A 26,881-nucleotide genomic window follows, 5' to 3' on the forward strand; every position below is an offset into this window, starting at 1 on the left:
CAAGAAAGTCAGATGCTGTAGCTTGATCGGCCAGCAAATGGCAGCCAGGTCATGTTGAAAATCAGTAAAGTGTTGTTACACAATGGCGGGCATTCACTAATGGCTTATGCAATTCTGGATGATGGGTCTGAACGTACCATCTTGCTTCATGATGCAGCAGAACAACTTAAGCCTAATAGACAGGAAGAGAAGCTTTCTTTAAGGACAGTTGGACATGACACCTAATTTATTCATGGTTTAAAAGTATCTTTCACTCTTTTTCCAGCATATCAGCCAGACAAAAGATTTAAAATAAAGAGTGCTTTAACTACAGCAAATTTGGATCTGGCTAAACATTCACATCTAGTAGCCCTATTGCAAAAGAAATCTCAAAGGACTGCCTCTTTATGCATTTCCGCAGGTCCAGCCAGTGCTGCTAATAGGTTCTGATTATCACCACTTGATCACCCAGATGGAGCCAGTACAGCAAGAGCCCAGAACTGGCAAAGGTGTACAACCTGTACAACCTAAGAAGTTGAAAAGCTGGAGCAATCTGGTTATGTGATCAAATTGTCACCCAAAGCAATCAAGCAAACACATGAATCCTGGTACATACCACACCATATGGTGCACCATAATGGCTAACACAGGGTAGTGTACAATTGTTCCTTCCTGTATCAAGGCCACAACCTTAATGAGTATTTGCTGCCTGGGCCCACTCTTCCTTCCACCTTGTTAGGAGTGTTGCTTCGCTTTAGAGAGCATTTTTTTGCCATCTTGAGTGACTTTAAAGGCATGTTCCATTAGATTTGGCTGCTCGTAGAAGATAGACAGCTTCTTAGATTTCTGTGGAGAGACATGCAACGCGATAATCCAGTCAGCATCTATGAGTGGCAAGTTCTGCCATTTGGGACAACATGTTGTCCATGCTACGCAACATTTGCTGTCCTCAAACATGTCCAGGAGAATACTGTCCCAGGTGAAGACACACGTGCAGCTGTGGAGAAACATTTTTATGTGGACAATTACCTGCAGAGTGTAACATCAAGTGACAAAGCATCCAAACTGGTGAACAAGCTGCAGACTCTATTTATGTCTGGGGGGTTCGAATTAAGGCGGTGGGCTTCTAACATCCCTTCTGTTGTTGCTCACCTTCCTACAAAAGCTAGATCTGAGAAAAATGAGGTTTGGCTTTCTGAAAAGCAGTGGGATGTTTCTGAGTCCACCATGGGTCTACGTTGGCTCTGCCAAGTAGACACACTTGGTTACAAAACTCATCTGAGGGAGCCACAAAAACCCACAATGAGGTACGCCTACCATGTTTAGCCAGTCAGTATGACCCACCACGGTACATAATCCCCTACACAACACTAGCTAAAGCATTGGTTCAAAGGCTATGGGATTAAAAAAAAAAAAAAACATGGGTGGGATGACCCATTGCTGCCAACAGAACTTGTGCAAGCCTGGCAAGAATGGGAGAAGGAACAGCAGCACCTGAACAACATTGCCAAACCACGGTGCTACACCAGCACACAGCTAGATTCTGAGTCCTGCTTAGGAGACATCCACATATTCTGTGATGCATCAAATCATGCATATGGTTCAGTAGCATATTTGAGAACACAGAGTCTTCAAGGCCAAGCTGAGGTTGAATTTGTCACAGCCAGATCACGAGTGGTCCCAAAACAACAGCTATATGTACCCAGGCTGGATCTTTGTGCTGCACTCAACTACCAAAAGTTCTAGAAAGGGAACTGACACTGAACATTTAGAAGGTTAATTTATGGAGTGACTCAAAGACAGTCTTGTCCTGGATCCAGTCCGATTCATGCAGATATAAAGTGTTTGTGGGTACACGAATAGCAGAGATTCAGGAGCTGACTGAAAACAATCCAGCAGACGACACGCAAAACCCAGACCCACGGCAAAACCCTTCAGCAGCTCTCAGTTCACAGTCAGTGGCAGCAGGGACCTCAATTTCTGTGGCAAGACTCAAGTACCTGGCCTTAAGATACAAAGAAATCAGTCCTAGACATTACTGATGAGGAGAGTAGGGTAACCTTTTGTAGCCTGCCAATGATAGACTACTTTGATATAATGCAAGAATTCTCGCAGTACCACAGCTTTGATCAGGTGGTGGAACATGAAGCTCAAGAGCAGTTAAAGCAAACTAATCAAACCCGAGAAAGTATGTGCCCAAGACTATGCAGCTGAGTCCTGATGCAGGCACAAGCCAGGTGCTTTCCAGCTAAACTTAAAGGGTAACAAACTCTTACATTCCAACAGTAGATTATTAGCCCTAGCTCCTGAGCTTGACCAGTTTACTGGACTTATAAGGTTGGTGGTTGTCTGAGACAAAGTGAACTGCTTAGGCCAGATACTGTCCACCAAATTAAACCTAAACCCAAACACCCACTCAGTCAACTCCTGATTCAGCATTATGATGAAAAACTCCATCATCATGGCCCAAAAAGAGTGTTTGCGGAGTTAGGCCGAAAATACTGGATTGACCAGAAAGAAAACAACTGTTGAATCAACTGAAGAAAGATGGATTCTGGAGAGTGAAGATGTGAAGATTGAAGAAGAGGCGCTTACAGTAAGAAAAGAAGAGTCTGAGGCACAGACAGGTTGGTTTAATAAAGATCATTTCATCTGTGTGTTCACTAAACATCTTCAGCTAAAAGTAGCTAAAACTGATTTTATATTCGCATGTTCAGACTGTCACGGTTGCGGGTTTGTGCGCTTCTCCGGAGTGTATGTTTGATCATGTGGGTTTGTTTTGTTTTGGTTGTACATGTGGATTTGTTATGCTCACGTGTTATAACGACACTCAGTTGGTCTGATTAGTTCGCCAGCTGAGGCTCATCATGGTGCCTATATCTGAGCGACGCTTTTGTGTGTCTGTGTCAGTTCGTTACTATCGCTCATGTGTGTGTGCTGTCTGTTCTCAGGCCCTGAGGAGAATCTGGAACTGGTTTCCCTGTTCTGTTCCTGCCCTGTGTTCTGCGTCCCTCTAGCCTGGCACTTTCTGGTCTATTTGTCAGATATAATTAAACCATTTTTGTCACTTGCACTTGGATCCTCTCTGACCCTTATTTACACGTAACAGAACGAACTGACCTTTACATGGATCCAGCAAGTGTCTCCCAGATCTCCGAATTCGTCTCTCAGAGCAACGCCCAGATTGATCGACAGGATGAGGCCCTGGCCACCACGGCTCAGGCGATCCAGGCCCTGGTTGGCCAAGATTCGTTGCTCACTTCCCAGGTCCAACAACTGGTTACCTGAGGTGCACAGGCTGATACTGCACCAGCCCCCGAGACTGCACCAACCCCGGAAGTGTCACCAGCGCCTGCGGTTCTTTGTCGCTCTGTGAAGCCGCGCCTTCCACCTCCGACCAGCTACTCTGGAGAGCCTCTCTTGTGTCGATCCTTCTTGTCTAAGTGTTTCCTTTACATCTTTCTGCAGCCGTCATTATTTTGCCCCGAGCAATCTAAGGTGGCGTTTGTCATCACCCTCCTTTCGGGCAAGGCGGCCCAGTGGGGAACAACAGCATGGGAACAAAAGCTACCATGCTGCTCTACGTTTGACCTGTTCTCCAAAGAGCTTAACAAGATCTTTGATTGGGCCGCCCGAGTCCTCGCTGAACTCCGCCAGGGGAATTGGAGCGTGGCGGAGTACTTGATTGAGTTCTGAACACTAGCCGCTGAATGCGGCTAGAACACAGAGGCGCAATGGAACATGTTTCTGCACGGATTATCTGATCGTCTTTAAGATGCGATCTATTACTTAGATCTTCCAAAGACTCTGGACGAATTGGTAGATTTGGCCATCCGTGTGGACACCAGACTGCTTCAACGTGAGACTCGCCTGCAGCAGAGCAGGTTTTTGGATTCCATCCCTGACATTCCGGCATTGGCTGCGACACCGGAAGTGGTAAGCGCTGACCCGGAACCCATGCAGCTGGGGAGATCCCGTTTGTCCGTGCAAGAAAAGCGCCGGCGGAGAACGGAGTGACATTGCCTCTACTGCGGAGGGGCGAGTCATCAGGTGGCTTCCTGTCTCGTAAAAGACAACACCCATCAGTAGGTAAGAGGTTACTGATGGGTGAAATTAGTTTGGACAAATCCTCTACGGCTGCTACTTTATTGCCCGTCACTGTATCATGGGGTTCAGGGAAGTCATGACACCCATGCCCTCGTCGATTCCGGGGCGGAGGGAAATTTCATTGACTCCAGTTTCGCTTTCAGTTTTAAACTTCCGGTTATAGCTCTGTCACAACCCATTGCAGTACGCGCCCTCAGTGGGCTTCCCCTTCCCACCATCACTCACTCCACCAAACCCATAAAACTTATCACGTCTGGAAATCATGTTGAACACATTTCATTTTTTTTAACAGACTGTTTCAACTCACCGGTGGTTATAGGACATCCTTGGTTAATTCTTCATAAACCTCACATTAACTGGGGTCTTAATTCCATATTTTCGTAGAGTGAGAAATGTGATGAATCTTGTCTTTCGTCTGCTCGTTCTGCTGTTTCTTGTTCTGTGTTTCAGGAGGAGCGCATGGACCTGTCAAACATGCCCAGTGAGTACCTCGACCTGAAGAAAGTGTTCAGTAAGTCTCAAGCTGCTTCTCTGCCTCCTCATCGTCCCTATGACTGTGCAATAGATTTATTGCCAGGTACATCTCCGCCTAAAGGCAAGTTATACTCTCTTTCTATTCCTGAGAGGGAGGTCATGGAGAAATATATTTCTGATTCTCTAGCCGCCAAGATCATACGGCCCTCTTCTTCTCCGGCGGGGCGGGGTTCTTTTTCGTGAAAAAGAAGGATGGGTCTCTTATACCTTGCACTATCGAGGGCTGAACAGCATCACGGTGAAGAATACGTATCCTTTGCCGCTGATGTCTTCAGCGTTTGAGCGTCTGCAAGGGGCTTTGTTTTTCACGAAATTAGATCTCCGCAACGCATATCATTTGGTTCGCATGAAGCAGGGTCATGAGTGGAAAACCGCATTCCTGAACCCCAGGGGGCATTTTGAATATTGTGTTCTTCTTTTTGGGCTTTCTAATGCTTCTGTGGTTTTCCAAGCACTTGTAAATGACGTGTTGCGAGACATGATAGATCAGTTTATTTATGTCTACCTGGATTACATTCTGATTTTTTCTCATTCTCTCCAGGTACATGTGCAGCACGTCAGGCGAGTGCTTCAGCGGCTGCTAGAGAATGGGCATTTTGTCAAGGTGGAGAAACGCGTGTTCCATGCACAGTCTGTTCCCTTTCTAGGACACATTGTGTCAGTCGAGGAGGTGCGCATGGATCCAGAGAAAGTTCAGGCTGTGGTAAATTGGCCAATTCCAGAGTCTCGTAAGGCCCTGCAGAGATTTCTGGGCTTCGCTAATTTTTACCGGCGTTTTATTCGCAATTTCAGTCAGCTCGCCGCCCCTCTGACATCCTTAACCTCCGCAAAGACTCCCTTCAGGTGGTCGAGTGCAACACAGGTTGCATTCTCTAAACTAAAGAGGCGCTTTGTTTCAGCTCCCTTTCTGGTGACACCTGATCCCTCCCGGCAGTTTTTGGTGGAGGTTGATGCGTCACAGGTGGGGGTGGGCGCGATCCTGTGCCAGCGCGCAGCCTCGAATGACAGAATTCATCCGTGTGCGTTTTCCTCACACCGATTATCTCCCGCAGAACGAAAATACGACATTGGTAATAGGGAGTTGTTGGCTGTCAAACTCGCTTTGGAGAAGTGTCGTCAATGGTTGGAGGGTTCGGGGCTTCCCTTTATCGTTTGGACCGATCATAAGAACCTCGAATACATCAGATCCGCCAAACGACTTAACTCCAGGCAGGCTCGGTAGGCATTATTTTTTGGATGTTTTGAATTTACTATCTCATATCGACCGGGTTCTAAAAACATCAAACCCGACACGTTATCCCGTCTTTTTGATTCTTCCGAGCGCAATACGCCTCTTGAGCCCATCGGTTCCCAGAGGATTTGTATTTCTGCAGTAACATGGGAGATCGAGAGCAGGGTCTGCACATCCCTGGATGGGGTAACGCCCCCAGTCGCATGCCCATCCAGTCGTTTGTTTGTGCCGGAGGAGATTCAGTCTGACGTCATTCGGTGGGGACATTCCTCCAAAGTGGGTTGTCATCCTGGGGTGAGTCGTACCTTATTTTTGGTTAAACAGCGATTTTGGTGGCCAGCCATGGCACGGGAGATACACGAGTTTGTTTTGGCCAGTTCTGTTTGTGCTGTTTCTAAGACTTCTAATCGCCCTCCTGCTGGACTCCTTCAGCCGCTGTCAGTGCCTTCGAGACCCTGGTCGCACATTTCGCTAGATTTTGTCACCGGTCTCCCGCCATCTGGTGGCAATACGGCTGTTTTGACCGCTGTGGATCGGTTCTCGAAGGCTACTCATTTCATTCCTCTGCCTAAATTACCCTCAGCCAGAGAGAGCAGATGCTGTCATTAATCACGTCTTTCACATTCATGGCCTCCCAAAGGACGTGGTTTCTGACAGGGGGCCCCAGTTTATGTCTAAATTTTGGAGAGAATTCTGTCAATTACTGGGGGCGACTGTGAGTCTTTCTTCTGGCTTCCATCCTCAGAGTAACGGACAAACAGAGAGGGCCAATCAAGATCTCGAGTGCATGTTACGTTTTTTGGTTTCCCAAAATCCCTCCTCTTGGAGTCAGCAGCTCCCATGGGTGGAGTACGCACACAATTCATTAACAGTGTCGGCTACGGGCCTCTCTCCGTTTCAGTGTAGCTTAGGTTACCAGCCACTAGCTTTTCCCAGTCTGAACTCCGAAATAGCGGTCCCCTCTACCCACGCCTTTGTCCAGAGGTGTCAACGGACTTGGAGCAGAGCCAGACAGACCCTCCTCCAAGTGGGTAGGCGCACCAAGGCTAAAGCCGATCGCCACCGGTCGAAGCCTCCCGTTTACGTAGTCGGTCAAAAAGTGTGGCTTTCAACTAAGAATATTCCTTTGCGTTCTGTATGTAATAAACTTGCACCTAAATTTATCGGCCCATTTACTGTCATCAAGATCATTAGTCCGGTGGCAGTCCGCCTCAAACTTCCTCCAGCATACGGGAGAATACATCCCGTGTTTCATGTTTCCAAATTAAAGCCCGTTTTTCATACAGCCATTAACCCGCCCACACCGGTTCCCCCCCGCCGCGTCTCGTAGATGGGGAGACCGTTTATTCGGTTAAGCGCATTCTAGACTCGAGACGGAGGGGAGGAGGATTTCAGTACTTGGTGGACTGGGAAGGTTATGGTCCAGAGGAGAGGAGTGGGTCCCTGCAAAGGACATATTGGATCACTCGCTTATCGATGATTACAGTCGCCAGGTAAGCTCTTCTGGGAGCACCAGGAGGTGCTCGTAGGAGAGGAGGTAATGTCACGGTTGCAGGTTTGTGCGCTTCTCCGGAGTGTATGTTTGATCACGTGGGTTTGTTTTGTTTGTACATGTGGATTTGTTATGCTCACGTGTTATAACGACACTCAGTTGGTCTGATTAGTTCGCCAGCTGAGGCTCATCATGGTGCCTATATCTGAGCGACGCTTTTGTGAGTCTGTGTCAGTTTGTTACTATCGCTCATGTGTGTGTGCTGTCTGTGCTCAGGCCCTGAGGAGAATCTGGAACTGGTTTCCCTGTTCTGTTCCTGCCCTGTGTTTTGCGTCCCTCTAGCCTGGCACTTTCTGGGGCCTGTTTCAGTAAGGAGGTTCAAACAACTCAGAGTTTAAACTTGAACTCTGAGTTGATTTACCGAGAGATTAAAAACTCAGAGTTTTCGGTTTCAGAACAGCTGATCTGAGCTGGGTCAATCAACTTCGAGTAGACCAACTCAGAGTTAAGCGCGCTCACCGTGACTTTAAAAAGGCATTATCAATGGAGCGCAGACATTACGAGTGACTATGGCAATATCTTATAAAAGAGAACACCATTTCTTTCTCCAGCTAAACTTGATGTTCTCATGCAAAGTTATAGCAAATATGAGCGTATATATTTGAAAAGAAGCAACCATCAGTGAAGAAGAGACAGTTAGTGTGGGAAAACAGCTGCTCAAGTTAATGCCTAATTTCACTTTTTAAGTATTTAAATATTTAAGTATAATAAAATAAGTAATGTAATTTGTGAGAAAAAAAATCGTCACTTCCTGATTAAACTGGCACCAAATATCAACAGTAAAAACAGAATTTACTGTGGTAGAAGAAGCTGCGTCAATTAATTCTTTATTTAGCCTATAAAATGTACTTGCGCCTCGATGTCAGAAGACAATGCTGAAACACAATGAACACGTGGGGGCGTCTGAAGCCATGAGACGCGGAGACTCTTGACATGCACCAGACGTTCGGAGGTAATTAATAATATACACTAATACTGAAACAGTTAAGGCATTTTAGAATTACTAAAACAATATTTAAGACATGTTACATTGTGCTCAGCCTGCTGGTTTGTCCATTTACACACATTTTCATTATCATATGATCATGATCTTTTTTTTTTATGTACATACTGTAATTTGTTCAGTAAAAGTGTTTCAATCGTAGTTTATGCGCACATTTTCTATCGAATAAAAGTTTATCCTACTCAGTTATGCGCGTTTTTATGCATATTTTAAAAAGTTATGTGCATCATGACGTTTCCATCAATCGTTTTTATGCACGTATTCAAAATGAGCATTAAAATAGGTGGGTGGAAACGTAAGGCTAAGGCGAGAAATACCGCTTCATCTTAAAAAAAGGGGAGGAGACCGACAGAAACTCCGAGTTTAGAGAATAAAACCTGCTTCTGACCAGGTTAGATTCACAGAGTAAGTTACCACAATAACTGACTCTGAGTTAAAGTTACCTCTCTTTTAGAAACAGGCTTGACTTACCCTGCTTTCTCGAGTTTAACAAACCTGCCATTTTGAAACGGAAAACCCAGAGTTTCTCTCATTTCAGGGTTAAAATACTCTGAGTTTTCAGTAAACCTCCTTTCTGAAACAGGCCCCTGGTCTATTTGTCAGATATAAATAAACATTTTTTGTCACTTGCACTTGGATCCTCTCTGACCCTTATTTACACATAACACAGACTTTCTCCTTAATAATATCACTTTAAAAAATGATTCGGTGCCAATTCAAAATAGTGAAATATTGAGTTAAAGTTGTTTTTATATTCGTTCGCTTTGGTACTGTAACATCTTATAACAGGCTACTTTAAATACTGGCTCTAAAATGGCACATAAGATTGACTTCAACATAACATTAGCACTGTTTAATTGACTCTGAATATTGTACTTTGATAGTCATTATATAATAATATAATATGATTTTACTATTTCGAATTAGCACAGAATCATTTTCTGAAGTGATATTATTGAGAAAGTCTGAATGTGCGAAAACCAACTTTACCTCAATAAATCACATAATCAGCCAACAACTATCAAAGTACAACAGTCACAGTCAAATAAACCAAACTAATGTTGTGTTTTAGTCATTCTTACGCACCATTTCAGAGCCAGTATTTAAAATAGCCAAAATGAACAAATGTACGAATATGAAGCAACTTTACCTGCATTTCAACTCAATTTATAACTATTGTGCAGTTGTTGTTGTTTTAATATACAAGTTATAATGAATTACTCTGACAGTAAAGGGTTAAATACAGTTTTGTTTAAGGAATGTCAGCTTGTTTTTCAGCATTTTTTCTTCCTGTACAACTGGTCTGCTTCTGACACCTCATACTTTTCATATATATGATATATACTTGGTCGTGTGACATTATATATATTAACTAAGATATTGAGTTAGTACTAAAACATCTGCTGACAGTTAAGGGTTAAATGTCATTTGTTTAGTAAACGTCAGCATTTTAATAATTAAAATAAGTGAACACAACAAAGCCTCAAAACACACTGAACCACCTCTTGAAAAAAACTGTTTTTCGGCAGCTTTTCTTCCTGTTCAACTGGAAGGTCTGCTTTAACTTTACTTTTGATTTTGTGGCTCTGAATGTTTAGAGTTATATGTAATGCTGAATTATTGAAACTGTAGGGTCCAGCCAGTTGGTCCAATGACGGTATCCAATGGTGGATGAAGGTTCACTGCATGTTCGGTCTTTCCAGTGCACAATGTTGATTTATATTAAACTTAACTCATATCTGACTCCAATTTTAGTATGAGATGGTTTAGAATATTAATATGTTTATCCTCGTTTTATCTGACTCCAATTATAAAACATTGATAAGATTATTTTGTTTCCTTTCACATTATTTTAGATTATGATTGAATATTCTTTTGATTTGTTATTATACCTTATTCTCATTTACTCAGATTCCGATAGCATCTCGAGTCTTGCACCGGCCGGGTATACAATCTCTTAATACAAGCTTGTCAGGCTTGGTCATTAAACAGAGGCGATTAACCACTCTCCTAAAAAGGCAGAACACTACTTACTCAATTTAGGAGATTTCTTATGTGGTCCCCATAGATCTGTTATCTACTAATTCAAGACAAAGTATTTTAATAATAATCGCACAGGATTATAAGTTTGTAGATGAAGGCCTAAATATCCACATTTAAAGTAGTTTCAACAATATTTTGTTGTTCTAAATAGAAAACCCATAGTTGGCCTTTTGCAGTCTACGTATACATGAAATAATGCCAATTTGCTAGTCGGATCTCTAATAACATTGTTTAGCGTGCCACGCTGCTCCGTCTAACATGTTTTAGTCCGTTACTAACCTGTACAGTGGCTTGTAGTGCTATGGACAACAACATTTATCAGTGATAATAACACGAGGTTTAAATAGTTCAAAACATAACAATTTATTAGTCAGGTAAATGTATTATGCCAATTCAATCAGTCAATTCATAAACGATCAATACAAAACATCAAATTATCAAAGATAAATCCAAGATTAAAAAGATGCATTCCTGACTTTGAAATATACATAACATGGAACAAGCCATGTTATGGGCTGATCTGGTTAGGCAGAATCGCCTTGAGCTTTTCTTAGGCCTTACCTTAAATAATCCAAGAATTCCCTCAAGGAAGGGGGTGTGAACAAAAGGCATTCACACTTAGTGGCACACCCCTCTCAGTGGTTCAAAAGATGCCTGAAGTTATATATTTATTGTTCTGATTATGTCTATTTCTGAGAGAATGAGACCATTGTACCAATCGCACTGAGACATTTCAAATGATATCAAACATGATAGTTAAAGTCAGTTTGGTTAGTCTAAAACATTGAAACATTGAAATGACCATATGTGGGGGGATGAAGCTGAGTCTCAGCATAGTCAGATGCAAATGCAGCAGGAACTGGTTTTTCCCGCATTCCTCCCTGGTGGGTTGTGAAGTCACCAGTCTCTGTTTTCAGCTCATGTTTTGAATTGTCAAAGATATCAGAATATTTGTAATATTTCAATTCTTACAAAACTATTGAGTCAGTCTGAAATAGAAGAGAACAAACACTTTAAAGGGATTAAAAATAAAGCTTTTAGACAGCTTTAAATGACAATGTTTGACTCAGTGTTTAATCTGTGTTTGAGGATTTGATCTTTAGGATCAGACATTTAAATCACACTCACACATATAAAACCCCTTCATCATCTCCACAAATCAGCGTAATGTAGAAGTGTTAAACTCACATGCAGAAGTACAGACGCTCTTGTGCAGCAGGAACACAATCTGAGCTCTTTCACTTTACTAAAACACACCTGCGTGATCTACAGGTGGTATGTATGTGTGTCTTATCATCAAGTATTTATAGATCGCACATACTTCTGAATTAAATCAACCACACGCAGGTTAACATTTTACCACCACTCTTTACTTCTCTTGTGTGTATGAACTCCCCATCATGCCACCTGTTTCCAGTCTTAAAGACACAGATGCAATTATAGTACATGACATCCCCCCCAAAGTTGGATAAAGACTATCAATCTAAGTTGTCTTAAACTTACCTAAACACAACATATTTAAACATTTGACTAGCAAACACCACATTCTCTAACTTGCTTTAAAGTTACTGCATTTTGAACATCAAAACAGCACTTTGTTTTTATCAGTTCAAGAATTCAACTAATGACAAAGTCTGTAAATTTTTTTGGTAATCTTCGTTCCCTTTTGGGCTTCTCATATGTGGCATTTTGTTCACACTCTGTTGTGGATACAGGTCTAACTGATCCCTCTAGCAGTTTCTTTTGATTTGTGTCCCCAGAACAGCTGGCATCTTCTGCTTTTTTGTTACCCTGGCTGTCTTCTGTTTCTTTCTCCACATATCTCTTCACAAATGTTGTATTGCGGCTATATTGAGCTCCAGTTGGTGATTCGACAGTTATTTGGTTTTCAGCTCTTCTGATTGCTGTGTGAGGTGTTGCACTGAATGGTGTGGTGAATTTATCAGTCTTGTCCTGTCTGATCAAAACTTGATCTCCAACCTCTACACTTGATTGTTGTGCTTTGCGGTGTTCATCAGCGTACAGTTTGTATTTTCCTTTTTTCTCAGCATCATAATCATGAACTTCGAGATCTGTATCCACAGATGTGAGTTCAGGTAGCTTGCCTCTCATTTTCCTTTTAAACAAGAGTTCAGCTGGACTTTTTCCTGTTGTGTTGTGTACAATTCCTCTGTATACTGTAACATATCTACTGTGTTCCTTTTGCCAGTCCAGTCTCTCAGACTGCGCAATTCGAATATGTTTCATGATAGAGGCATTCTGACGCTCAACTTCACCGTTAGCCTGGGCCCATTTAGGTGTTGTTTTCAGGTGTTTAATTCCATTCCCTTCACAGAAAGCTTTGAATTCGTCTGACCTGAACTAAGGTCCATTGTCTGATTTGAGTGTTAAGGGAAGTCCATGTCGGCTAAATATGCCCTCTAGGCTGTCAATCACATTTGAAGTTGTGGTGGAGGTCATTATATCATACTCATAATACCTGCTATAATAATCCACAACAACCAGAATTGAATGTTTCGAAGGCAAGGGCCCCAGCAGATCCACTGCTAAATCTTGCCACGGTCCATCAGGTAATGGTAAAGGTCGTAGTGGCTCAGGAGCATCAGGACGAGAGACAATTTGACAGCCATGACACGATTTACAATGTTTCTCAGCAGCTCTGTCCATGCCAGGCCACCATACTTTGGTTCTGAGATGCTGCTTAGTTCCAACTATACCTAGATGTCCCTCATGGGCAAGTGCTAGTGCTCTTGCTTGTAATGTTTTTGGAAGTACAATACGTGTTCCACGTAAAACCAGATAGCCTATTGTGCACAGCTTATTAGCTATGGCTGCATAAGACATACACTTTTCAAAGTGTCCACTTTCAATAGCTCTTCGCACTTCTGTCAGTTCTGCATCTTTTTCTGAAGCTTCTTCCACCTCCCTTGTGGTTAGGGCTCTTGGAGTGGCACTAATGGCTACAAATCTCACATACTCATCCGAGTCATGTGAGTGTTTCTCATTGCTGTGCTCCCTAAAAGTCGTGACAAAGGGTCAGCAATATTCTCTTTTCCTGAAACATAGACAATCTTAAAGTCATATGGTTGGAGACGTAAAACCCACTGCTCTATGCGGGCACATGGCTTAGAACGTGGACCATATATTGACTCTAACGGTTTATGGTCTGTGAGCAAGTCAAACTGTCTCCCATAGATATACGGGTGAAGCCTTTCACAAGCCCATACAAGAGCAAGGGCCTCCCTCTCTGTCTGGGAGTACCGTCTCTCACAATCTGATAAACTTCTGCTGATGTAGCACACTGGCACCATTTGACCCTTTTGGCACTGCGTCAATACTGCCCCCACCCCTACAGGGCTCGCATCAGCTATAACCTGGGTTGGTGCGTCTTTGTCAAAGTATGCCAAAGTCCCTGCTTTTGCAAGTTCCTCCTTTAGAGCATTAAATGCCCTTTTCTGTTCATGTCCGAAGACAAATTCTGTTTCCTTTCTGGTAAGACGTCTTAATGGCTCCGCCAGTGTTGCAAATTGTGGAATAAATTTGCTACTGTAACTGACAAGTCCAAGAAAACTTCTAATTTCAGAGACGTTTTGTGGTTCTCGGGCTTCCACTACAGCCCTGACTCTTTCTTCAGTGGGCCCAATCCCTTTCTGTGTCAGCAGGATTCCCATGAAGTTTAAGCGATCTATGCAAAACTGACATTTTTCCGGATTTAAAGTCAGTCCGCATTCTCTTATGCGCTTCAAGACGGCATGTAGGCGTTGGCTGTGTGTTTTTTGGTCCGGAGCATGCCCAATTATATCATCAGAGATGTTTTCAACTCCCTCTATTCCAGTAAGTGCAGCAGCTATCTCATGTTGATATTGCTCACTTGCAGATGATACTCCAAAAATGAGACGCTTATATCTGTACACTCCATTATGAACTGCAAAAGTTGTGATTTGGCGAGATTCTGGTGTCAGCTCTAACTGATGGTAACCCCATTTCAGATCCAATTTGCTGAAAATCATTGATCCATTCATACTTTGTAGAAGTTCATCTACTGTAGGAATAGGGTATCGTTCTCTGATGATTGCTCGATTGGCCTGCCGCATGTCAAGACAAAGTCTGATTTCAGAATTAGCTTTTGGCACAATTACAACAGGATTGACCCATGGAGTGGGTCCATTTACTTCTTCTATAATGTCCATCTCTAAGAGTTGTTTGATTTTATCTTCCACAGGACCCCTCAGCTTAAATGGTATTCTTCTTAAGGGTTGGGCTACTGGCTGGACTGTTTGATCTATGTACAGACAGATTTGCTTAGTTTTCAGCTTACCAACTCCCTGAAACACTTCTGGGTATTGTGATTGGAGTGATTGTTTAAGGTCTGTTACCGCTGCAATATCTGCCCCAATTTTGAGTACTCCAAGCTCCATGGCTGTATCTCTCCCTAGCAGAGGTTCACCAGTTCCTTCTATAACAATAAACTCAGCATGTACCATCCGACTGCCTATTGTTACATCACATTTAAATGCTCCCTTTACCGGCAAAGGCTGATCAGATGAGTAAGAGAACAAATTTTTCTTTGTATCTGGGATGTACGAATGACATTTAATTCTCTCAGATTTCAGTTTCTCCCATGTTTTCTCATCTATAATATTGCTGGAAGCACCTGAGTCCACCAGCATCCTCAGATGAACATTTCCCAAGCAGACATTCAGTCTATCAGTATCCTTGCCATCATTTTGAATGACAAATGCATATTCAGTCTGTCTCTCCACTTGATTAACTCTCTGTTTTACCATTTTGGTTTTGCACATTTTTGAAAAATGATCTCGTCCTTTGCACTTATGGCATATTTGACCTCGAGCAGGACATTTTAAATCTTTTCCAAAATGATCTGTGTTTCCACATCTATAACACTGTTTATTCAACTTTCTGCTTTCTGCTTGGTGTTTTCCCTTTGTATATTTTCCTCCGTTTTTCCAGACTCGATTCACAGTTTCTGTAGTGTTATCAGATTTTGATGCATCACTTACTGATGACGCAGACATCTGTTCCTCAATTCGTTCACAGAGATCGGCAACTTCCAACGCGCGATCAAGAGTGAGATTCGGTCCTTACTCCAACAATTTACGCCGCACATATGTTGATGAGCCTCTGCCTACGACGGCATCTCGAAGCTGATTATTCAGGTCATCTGCAAATGCACAGTCTCTCGCCGCTTGTCTAAGACGTGTTGTAAACTGCTGAACAGTCTCGCCGGAGTTTTGAGAAAGTTTATAAAAGGACTGCCTTGCGTATGCAGTATTTACTCGTGGCACAAAGTATGCATTTAAGGCTGCAACCGCCGCATTAAAGTCATCGGCATTTCCCATATTTGGCAGTGTGGAGAATATATCTTGGACATCAGGTCCCGCATGATGCAAAAGAAGTGCTCTGCGTCGTTGACAAACTGACGCGGCGACGCCTTCTTCTATAATAAGTCCTTTTCCATCTGCATAAAGTTCAAATGATGTTAGCCATCTTGTCCATCTTGGCCCAAGAGTCGCGGGATCTTTGTAGCACTCAAATGCAGAAATACCTGACTTTTCCATCGCATGTATTCAGTGCTCACAATATCCCGGCTGCATCCTCGTCGCCAATGTTATGTATGTGTGTCTTATCATCGAATGTTCATTCATAAATCGCACATACTTCTGAATTAAATCAGCCACATGCAGGTTAACATTTTAACACCACTCTTTACTTCTTTTGTGTCCATGAACTCCGTAACATTACAAAACTTCCCATCATGCCACCTGTATCCCGTCTTAAAGACACAGATGCAATTATAGTACATGACACTATACAAGACATTTATTATATTAGCAAACTGATGCTACTAGCCGTCTTATGATATGTGTACATTTTTACACGCTTTAAAAAGTATATTTAATATGCTTAACAATACAAGCTAGCAGCCGTGCTATCGGCTACTCCAAAGTAAACACATCACGTTGCTTCAAATTACTCAAAGAATAATGCTTACGGACTTGAAAGTTGACAAACATAAACGAAAAACGAGTTGTCTTACCGTGTACAGCTCATCGAGCTGAATCTCCGACTGATCCAGGAGTGTTTCTCTTCATTCGCGTCAGCTATCACTCTTATCGGATTCATCCCATTTCACGAACCAAAATAGCAAGAGGAAACTTGTGGACTTGATCTGTTGACAGGCTGGAGTTTGTGCAGTTTCCATAAACGCAATATTATACCACGATGATGATAAATTACGCCAAAACTAACAACCAGTTCTGCTATTAGCTCCTCTGCCCCACTGTAAACAGTGTGCGTCTGTCAGATAAGTCCCTGCACTGACGTCACCAGGGTGGTTAGAAAAAAAAGCGGAAGTGGGAAAACAGACACATTTTCTTTCAAATTTGTGCCCTTGCACTTCGTAAAACATTTTAATATGGTATTTTATGGTATTATAGAGTATTTTCACAAACGATTCTACCTTTTTTTTAAACAGTTTTTTAACCTACAATATGCTCTTTAAGAACGCTGCATGTTCAAGAGGGCTTTGGACGATGGCTTTATATAGCATAGTGTGGTAATGCCTAACCAATAGACTGATTTCACGCGGCCGCCATTTTCAAAAGCGAAATCGAGGCTGCGGTGGGAAGAAACCCGGAAGTATTATAGGGAGTTACATAGGAATGTTGTGTAACTGGCTATATATCTTATCAGCAAAGAGAAAGTGACACAAATTTATCATTTCTCCGCCTTCCGGGTGACCCGAAGGTCTGTTCTGAATGAATGGTGAATGTAAAAAGGGATATCAGAGCTCTTTTTCAGCTAAGTTAAGGGAAATAGCACTAGTTAGCTAACGTTTTCTTTCCCAAACACACGTTTTAGATGCTATTCATCAAACTCGAGTTAATAAACTGATTCTTTCACTATATTAGACTTGTCACGATACTGAATTAAAAGAAAGACCGGCAATTTTGCGCTAACATTTAAGGCAATGTTGATGGCTTTCTTGAAACAGCGCTGATTTGCCATTGTGTTCACGTGTTCAACAGAAATGCTTGTGATTGGCCGAGAAGGTCATCAGTTCACCCACCGCTGTTTACTGAGCACAAACACAGACGAGCCGAGCCATCTGCTTGATGACTCAACTGATCTTGACGGCTGCTTCGCGCTCCAGTCCGTGTATCTGTGCTTGCACTGGGTAAAGAGCGGTAAACTGAGCGCAAACCAAACACAAATACATGGAGACTGAAGCGCGAAGCCGTGAAGATCAATCGAGTCATCCGCGCTCAGCGGCGCTTCCATGTTAGCGGGAAATAGCCGGGTTTAAAACTTCAGTACTGGGACAACACTATTAAAGACAACATGAGGGTGTGTTGCAGAGGACTGCAGTGTTTTATCACTCACCGGGTTACACAGGCTGAAGCAGGAAAGCGTCCTCACAGTGTTTAACTAGTGCCATGAGCTGAAGCCTAGGAGGACACTTAAGCGTATCACTGAGATTGTGATCTTGTTTGATGCTAAATTGCTTTTAATTGTTTAAAATAAACTTACTGAATAATATTAAAGCGATGGTTACACCATTTCTGCATTTTGAAATCTCTGCATCAGCTGGAGGTTTATAGTACACAGCATGTTACTGCAATGTTTACAGTGCTGGACCTATACTTCCAGGTTTCTTCCCACCCCAGCCTCACTTTGATTCTTTAAAATGGCGGCCGCGTGAAATAAGCGTATTGGACTTTAATATTTCAAGTCCAGACATTTACACAAGCAGCACTACCGTTATTAGTTTTTTTTCTTTTTTCGAATTAAACAATTAGCCTCTGTCAAGGTTGCTTGGCGCTGTGGCTTAGTAGATCAAAGCGCCTGTCTAGTAAACAGGAGATCCTGTGTTTGAATCCCTGCAGTGCCTTGTCTGCAGTTGGCTGTTCTTTCATGGGTCAGAGAGTACTAAAAAGTGCTTTCTGTGCAACAGTGCTAGAGACAGCAGAGCTCTGTGGCTCAATGGATAGCACGTTGGACTTCTAGGCTCTGAGCTAAGTCATTTAAAGGTTGTGGGTTCGAGTCCCACCGGAGTCACAAGCTTTGCTCTTTTTCTTCACTGACTTAAGGTGTGGTGCGTTTCCAACATTTTAGGCATCTTTCCATCCCTTTTGCTTCTTTCTTTCATTGCGCAGTGCAGGCTCAGATACTAGGGGTACTCTACAATAAAGCCAATGACTTAATTGAGCTGTTTTAAATAAGGGAGATTAGAAAACGGTGTAGGGCCTAGTGGGCTTGAGGAATGACTCGTCGGCAACCTGTGGTTTTGGGGAAAAGTAACTGCCACCTATTGTTGAGATCACGCCTTTTGGATTTGATGTACAAGAGCCTCTTCATGCATGTGCAAAGTAACTGAGTAGAAAGCATAGTAAATTTTGCTTCCCCCCACTGTCTTAGATGAAACCGCGTTTGGAAGTATCGTATCCAGAGGTTTTTTCTTTTAGTGTTAAGACTAAGTTGGCCAGAGCACCTGTCTTGGGAACAGCAGGTGCTAGGTTCAAATCCAAACTGCACCTTTCCCTCAGATTATGGGAGAGTGGCTTTCTGATCTGAAACTCTTTCATTGGCCGACAGCATATGTTTGTCCTGATTTCCATTTTCCGAGCTGACTCTGGGTTTGGACGTAATGAAACTGGAGGTTCCAAAAAACACTTAACACATGATTAAGGATAGATTAAATAAAAATAAATTCACACATTTTTTGCTTTGATCTTGAACAGAGGCCAGGTTACCTGTCAGGTTTAAGACATGATCATCCAGCATTTTCTGCATCCTGACATGCTGGTTTTTGTTGTGTATTGCTTTTTCTTCTTCGATTTTTGTTATCGGGCAAATGTCTCTTACTATATGTTTTTGTGGCGCTGTGGCTTAGCTGGTCAAAGCGCCTGTCTTGTAAACAGGAGATCCTGGGCTCAAATCCCAGCAGCGCCTTAGTCCAGGTGGTGCGTGTGCTTGTTTTTTAGAGCTTACCGGAATGAATTATAAAATTGTATAGCTTTGAGGCGTAATGAATAGTGCGACAAATAGAGTTAAACAACCTCTTTGTTGCCAATATAAGACTTGCTGTCGTTTTTTTTTTTTGTGTCTGTGTGCAAAAACGTCTTGCCTTCTATTCAGCGTTGGCGCTGTGGCTTAGTTGGTCAAAGCGCCTGTCTAGTAAACAGGAGATCCTGGGTTCAAATCCCAGCAGTGCCTAATGTACAGGTGCCTTGTTTTTTGTTAAGAGTAACAAGTTTTTATGCAGCGGGATGTTTAGCAGTCGGTGTCTTAACAAAACTCAAATCCTTAAGAACGCTGCACGTTCAAGAGGGCTTTGGACGATGGCTTTATATAGCATAGTGTGGTAATGCCTAACCAATTGGACTTTAATATTTCAAGTCCAGACATTCACTCAAGCAGCACTACCGTTATAAGTTTTTTTTTCTTTTTTAGCCCAATTAGCCCCAATTAGCCCCTGTCAAGGTCGTTTGGCGTTGTGGCTTAGTTGGTCAAAGCACCTGTCTAGTAAACAGGAGATCCTGTGTTCGAATCCCAGCAGTGCCTTGTCTGCAGTTGGTCGTTCTTTCATGGGCTAGAGAGTACTAAAAAGTGTTTTCTGTGCAACAGTGCTAGAAGCAGCAGAGCACTCAGGCTCTGTGGCGCAATGGATAGAGCATTGGACTTCTAGGTTGTGAGCTAAGCCATTCAAAGGTTGTGGGTTCGAGTCCCACCAGAGTCACAAGATTTGTTCTTTTTCTTCACTTAGTTAAGGTGTGGTGCGTTTCTAACATTTTAGGCATCTGTCCATCCTGTTTTGCTTCTTTCTTTCATTGCGCAGTGCAGGCTCAGATACTAGGGGTACTCTACAATGAAGCCGATGACTTAATTGAGCTGTTTTAAATAAGGGAGAATAGAAAACGGTGTAACCATGTAACCATGTGAAGAAGTTTAATGATGAAGTCAAAATACAGCTGAAAGAAACGAATAAGAAAATTTAGTGATTTTTTAGTTAGCTTATAAAAGTATATAAAAAGTGTATGGGCAACTAGTTGAACCGAAATGACGTAGAACTAATTAGTAACCAAAAGAAAATCATAAAAATGATTCGAAAAAACTAAGTAATAAACAGTTGAGAAAATTAATTTTCAAAAGTAGTGTCAAATTCAAAAACTGATTGATTATTAGTGAAATACTTAAATGGAGGATTATAAAATTAGCCAGCGTAGTGAAGAGGTAGTTTGTCGTTGAGCAATTAAGAGAAACACCTAGACAAGGTGATATGCAGTCTGTTTTAGAAATTTTATTTAAGCTAAATTTTAACTGAGTTATAAACATAGATGTGACTAATTTAATTTGAATACAATTTTACAAGTAAGCAACAAACAAAAGAAGATTGTGTTTAGTTTTTGATTTAGAAGCAATTAAGGAGAATAGATTTTAAAGCTGAGGTTAATAGTGTATGCAGAAATATGGTCATACTGATGAAAAAATGTAAAGTGATTGATTTTTTAATTATCAGAGAGAGTGGTGTTGATTAAGCATGTTGATGAAATTTTACTTGCAGAAAAAGAGTAGACCCCTAATTGATTGGGAAGCAGTTGTTATGACATTTATATGGAACTAGATTTAAAGGAAGTAAGTAAAAATTATAGGGGATTAGATGACACGCCTCAATATTAGGATGAGTGGTGTTTGAGATAAGTGGAGTCAGATCGCTAAATAAATAAGCCATTTCAAATAACTGTAAACTGGTGAATTTAAAACACATTGTAATAAGACTAATATGAATTATAGACTTTAATTATGTTTAGAGATATCAGAAACTGCAAGAGAAGAATGAGGGTGAGGTTATAATTGATTATAGAGATATGGGAGAACAGGTGAAAAAAAATATATCTGCTAGTCATGATTTACAGCTATAATGAATGGCTGGAGGAGTGGCCAGCAAGCAAGGAGGACAGTCAGACAGTGATGAAGTGTTTAATGAAAGACGATCTAGAAACAAATACATGTTGATTAAGAATTAGAGTGGATAATGATAAACACTGAAATATTGAATATTTTAAATTGCAGCAAGTAATGGGCCTGAAGCAAGAAGTAGGCATGGTGTAAGACTAATAATTACAGGGAAAGGTAGAGAAAATGGATACAAATTTGAACATAATTGGCAAAAATCTGTGCACAAACCAAACTGAATTGGATAAAAATCATGTTGTGGGGTATTAGTTTGTTATGGAACAAAACAATGGAATTAATGACTTTTGAATTGTTTACAAGACTGCAGTTCCGGGGACCTGGTGCAGCTTTGATGTGCAGTGGATCACTTATGTAGAGATTATATAATGACAAATTAACAACCTTATTACCGATATTTCTAAACAGGTTGCTGAAGGTGTGAGGCTGGCCGGATTAACTTGACAGTCAACATAGGGGTGTAAAACGGCCTGGAGCTAGGCCCAGGCCAAAAGGGGGAAAAAAACAGAAAAAGGGGATATCTGATATCTAATTGGAGTGTGTACGCATGTATTGGTGTGGGAGCTGAACATGCTGCAACACCAATGCATGAGGCCAACTGTATATTAGATACAGGCCAACACAAAAAGGGGAACCAAAAACCACATTAAATTCTAAAATAGGAAGAGAAAATAAGACTGATTTACTAGCATATGACAATCTGACAGAAAGTGTGTGATTAAGTTTGTATGGACGTTTCCCAGAGATGGGTTGGAGCTGGAAGGGCATCCGCTGTGTAAAAGATATGTTGGATAAGTTGGTGGTTCATTCCACTGACTGTGGGGACCCCAAATTAATAAAGGGATTAAGCCTTAAAAAATGAATGAATTGGACAAATTAGAATGGAAACATTTTAGAAAAAAAAATATAATAAAACACAATCACATTTTAAAATAATTTTATTTTACACACGTTAGTTTTTTTAATTTTTTAAATTCTTTTATTTTAGACATGTTATTTTTTTATCTTCTATGTAAAGGACATTTTTATGATTTTTTATTATCTTTTATTTTTAAGAAATTTTTATGCTTTTTATATTTTATTTTAATGCCTTTCTAATGCTTTTTTAATCTTTTATTTCAAGACATTTGTATGTTTTTTCATTACGTTTTATTTTAAGACATTCAATGTTTTTTTTAATCTTTTATTTTGAATCTTTCATTTTAAGACATTTTTAAGATTCTTTTATTTGAACACATTTTTGAAGATCATTTTATTTTAATATTTTTGAAGATCATTTTATTTTAAGCCATTGTTGTTTTTGAACCTTTTATTTGAAGAGATTCTTAAGATTTTTTATTTTAATCACGTTGTTGTGTTTTTTATTTTCCCATTTTAAGATATTCAGAAAAAAAAAATTAGTTTGAATATGTTTGAATTTTGATTTTAATAATTTGGTGACGAGTTTGAGTTGTTAGTTTAATAACATTGTTACAATTGAGTTCTGAATCTTTCATTTTAATAATTGTTGAGTTGAATCCTACTTTGAAGCTATTGATTATTCATCCTAAATCTTAATTGTAAATAAGATTTTAAATCCTTAACTGACATTTTTGTTCAATAATGACTTTAAAATGTTGAAATTCAGTCTGAACTATTCAGGGGGATTATAATTTGTATTAGTGAATTCCTGATTTGAATTATGTTGTTAGAATTTAGAATTTCTAATTCCAATCATATTTTCACAAGTGTTGATCTTAGATTTTATTCATACTGTGGGATTTTCAATGGTAGCATATCTTTATGGTAGTGCATTTCCTTTTGATCAGATTTTATTTTTTATATGTTGGAGTTTAAATTTCTATCATTTGTAACCCTTTTTATTATTTTCATTCATATTTTAATTCTAGTAATTTTGGTGGGGAAGAAAAAAAACCTTTATTGATAAAGTGTATAAGAATGGAAAATTTTAATTATGGGATAATTAGAAGTTAATAAGAGTGTTGGGAGTAATAAGCCTAAATATAGCAAGTATAAATCTTATTAAAAGAAGATATCGGAGTGACTTCAAGAGGGAAGAGACTGCACCACTGAAGAGGAGAACCAAGAGTATGGAAATTATAAACTGAATCAAAAAAAGTTAAAAGAAATTGAGTTAAAAGGGGTTTTGGGCATAATCTAACATAATGAATGAGCACTATGATGTTAACGATTATTTTGAATAAGTGGTAAACAAAGATTTAGGCAAAGGCCTGCAGTAATGACAGTTAAAACATTTGTGGGGATTAGATTATCTGTTTTTGTTTGCTCCAGAGAGGAGCAGAAAAGGGGGATTGATGTAAAATAGTAATCTTTTTTTAGTATTTTTGTCTCTTTTTCTTTTAAACAAAAAATAATTTGAATTGGTCATGTAGGGGTCATATATTAACTGAACTTCTAATGTTGTGTGAGATGCTGTGCATACTAATTAGCATTTTTGCAGAAGAAGATAGATGCGGGTCCAAAATTAAATTCAGCTCTGCAGAAACTTCCTGTCTGAAGAGAGGTGTTAAAACTGAACACAGAACACAGAAAGATGTATGCTTTGTTGTTGTGCAGAGAATTCGTAGAAAAAGAGGAAGTATGTGGAAGGTGTGGCCAATGGAGGACTGAACAATGACTGACAAGTGACGTTACACCAAAACTCCACCTGTTAAGATCGGTTGTGTATATATGCTGGAGTCAGGAAATGTATGTTAGTTGCGAACCTCTTGAATGTAATTCTTGTATTGCATTGAAGTAATGTAACCCAGAGCTCTGTCATCGAATGATTCAATTGTATCCAATAAACTACTAATATTTTTAACATTGAAGAAAAACCTCTCCTGACCTTTTCTCTTGAACACGCATGGAATTGGCTAAAAATTCCAACAATATATAAAATAGAATCCCTTTATGTCTTCCTAGCAGTATGTTACTTAATGACTCGAGTCTTGGTGTGCTTTAATCGTTCAACTTGTGTTGCTGGTCAGTTCAGTTAAATACCATTCTTCCTTAAAACGATTTAAAATGTCCATTATCGGTGAATCAACTCAAGAAGTTTTACTAGTCTCTCAGAGTTCTTTGTTAGGATCTGTCAGGGTTTACCCTTCTTTCAAACGGAGCTAGTGTTGTCCCTTTAAAATTTAATTTCAAATTCTTTTCTTCGATGTCACTCCAAACTTTGCCAAGATCTTTGTTTCTCTTTCCCAGAGATTCTTATAATAGTTTCTTCTTTGCTGTTTATTAGTACTTTTTCTTTCAGATCTCTTGATGCCTCCATTGACATCGTTGGATTTTAAGGTCCATTTCGTCAAGTGACAGTTCGTTTTGATAATTGTTTCCACAAAGTATTGAATATTATTCTCTTTGCTTCCATCTGGGATTCCAAAAATCTGAATATTATTTCTACGGGAGCGTGTTTCTAGATCTAAGTTATTCTTGTAAGTTTTCTTGAATTTGGATGGTTTGATCAAGAATTTCTTTCATCTCAGCAATGTTCTCCTCCAATTCTCCAACTCGCTGCTCCATTTCGTTGACCTTTTCTGCTGTTGCGTTTAGGTCCGTGATAAGGCCATCCAGTTTTTGATTGACTTATTGTTTAAAGTAACTTATTTCCATTTTCACATCTTTTGCAAGAGAATCTTGGAAGGCAGTTAAATCAGATTTAATATCCATCTGGAAAACTTTGATGTCCATATGTTTTACTGCAATGCTATCCTGTCCGTCTCAAATTTTTCATCTGATTTCTCTTTTTTTTATTCAATGGTTGTTTTGTCCTAGCCTTTTTGTTTTTGTCTTCCTCCGTGTTATTTAAATATGGTTTAGGTTATTACATATGATGTAAAAAGGAGGATTACTACCAGTGTGTATGGGAGTGCTTTTTCTATGCTACTACATGTGTCGACGCCATACTGGAAACAATCCCATGTGTTTCTTAAGCTGCCCCGAATGAGTGAAACTCTGTACACACTGATCATGTCTACGGTTTCTCTCCAGTGTGAACCCTCTCATGTGTTTTCAGGGTTCCTGAGTGAGTAAACCTCTTACTGCAGAGTGAACACTTGTACGGTTTCTCTCTAGTGTGATTCCTCTGGTGCCGTTTCAATTCTGCAGCTGTAATAAAAGTTTTCTTACACTCCAGGCACATATACTCTCTCACACCAGTGTGAATCTTCATGTGTTTTTTAAGGTGTGATGAGTGGGTGAAACTCTTCCCACACTGAGTGCATGTGAATGATCTCTTTCCCGTGTGAATCCTAATGTGTTTATTAAGGTATGATGATTGGTTGAAACTCTTCCCACACTTAGTGCATGTAAATGGTTTTTCTCCAGTGTGGATATTCATGTGTCTATAAAGTGATGATAATTGGCTGAAACTCTTCCCACACTGAGTGCATGTGAATGGTTTCTTTCCAGTGTGGATCTTCATGTGTCTATAAAGCGATGATGATAGGCTGAAACTCTTCCCACACTGAGTGCATGTGAATGGTTTTTCTCCAGTGTGGATCCTCATGTGTTTATTAAGGGATGATGATTGGCTGAAACTCTTCCCACACTGAGTGCATGTGAATGGTTTCTCTCCAGTGTGGATCATCATGTGTTGATTAAGGTGTGATGAGTGGCTAAAACTCTTTCCACACTGGTTGCATGTGAATGGTTTCTCTCCAGTGTGGATCCTCATGTGTTGATTAAGATTTGATGATTTGTTGAAACTCTTCCCACACTGAGTGCATGTGAATGATCTCTTTCCAGTGTGGACCCTTATATGTTTATTAAGGTATGATGATTGTCTGAAACTCTTCCCACACTGAGTGCATGTGAAAGGTTTTTCCCCGGTGTGGATCTTCATGTGTCTATAAAGTGATGATAATAGGCTGAAACTCTTCCCACACTGAGTGCATGTGAATTGTTTCTTTCCAATGTGGACCTTCATGTGTCTATAAAGCAATGACGATAGGCTGAAACTCTTCCCACACTGAGTGCATGTGAATGGTTTCTTTCCAATGTGGACCTTCATGTGTCTATAAAGCGATGACGATAGGCTGAAACTCTTCCCACACTGAGTGCATGCGAAGGGTTTCTCTCCAGTGTGGATCATCATGTGTTGATTAAGGTGTGATGAGTGGCTAAAACTCTTCCCACACTGAGTGCATGTGTATGGTTTCTCTCCAGTGTGGATCCTCATGTGTAGATTAAGATTTGATGATTTGTTAAAACTCTTCCCACACTGAGTGCATGTGAATGGTTTCTCTCCAGTGTGGATCCTCATGTGAGTCTTTAGTTTGCTTTTGCTAGCCAAACTCTTCCCACACTGAGTGCAGGTAAAACAACTCTTGTCTCTCACTTTTAAAATACCATCAGTCTCTAAATGAGTTTTGTCCTCAATTTTGACATGATGTTCCTCTTCTTTACTCTCCTCATAGTCTTCAATTAGGTC

General features: G+C 40.6%; 1 protein-coding gene and 3 non-coding genes across 4 annotated transcripts in view; 3 read left to right on the top strand and 1 right to left on the bottom strand.

The window, feature by feature from the left end:
• Positions 1 to 10,793: 10,793 nt before the first annotated feature.
• Positions 10,794 to 26,881, bottom strand: part of LOC148681150 (uncharacterized) — a 33,012-nt gene continuing 16,924 nt past the window's right edge. Inside the window, exon 3 of the mRNA XM_088650335.1 lies at positions 10,794 to 26,880. Coding sequence (XP_088506461.1) covers positions 25,424 to 26,880 — 1,457 coding nt within the window. The 3' untranslated portion in view covers positions 10,794 to 25,423. The remainder of the gene's footprint in view (position 26,881) is intronic.
• trnat-ugu (transfer RNA threonine (anticodon UGU)) lies at positions 19,349 to 19,422 on the top strand. The gene has a single exon. It is a non-coding gene; the product is annotated as a tRNA-Thr (tRNA).
• Positions 19,613 to 19,686, top strand: trnat-agu (transfer RNA threonine (anticodon AGU)). The gene has a single exon. It is a non-coding gene; the product is annotated as a tRNA-Thr (tRNA).
• Positions 20,121 to 20,209, top strand: trnar-ucu (transfer RNA arginine (anticodon UCU)). The gene is given in 2 exon segments: positions 20,121 to 20,157; positions 20,174 to 20,209. It is a non-coding gene; the product is annotated as a tRNA-Arg (tRNA).

This window comes from Danio rerio, chromosome 4 (genome assembly GCF_052040795.2).
Source record: "Danio rerio strain M-AB ecotype USA chromosome 4, GRCz13ab, whole genome shotgun sequence".
Classification (NCBI taxonomy): domain Eukaryota; kingdom Metazoa; phylum Chordata; class Actinopteri; order Cypriniformes; family Danionidae; genus Danio; species Danio rerio.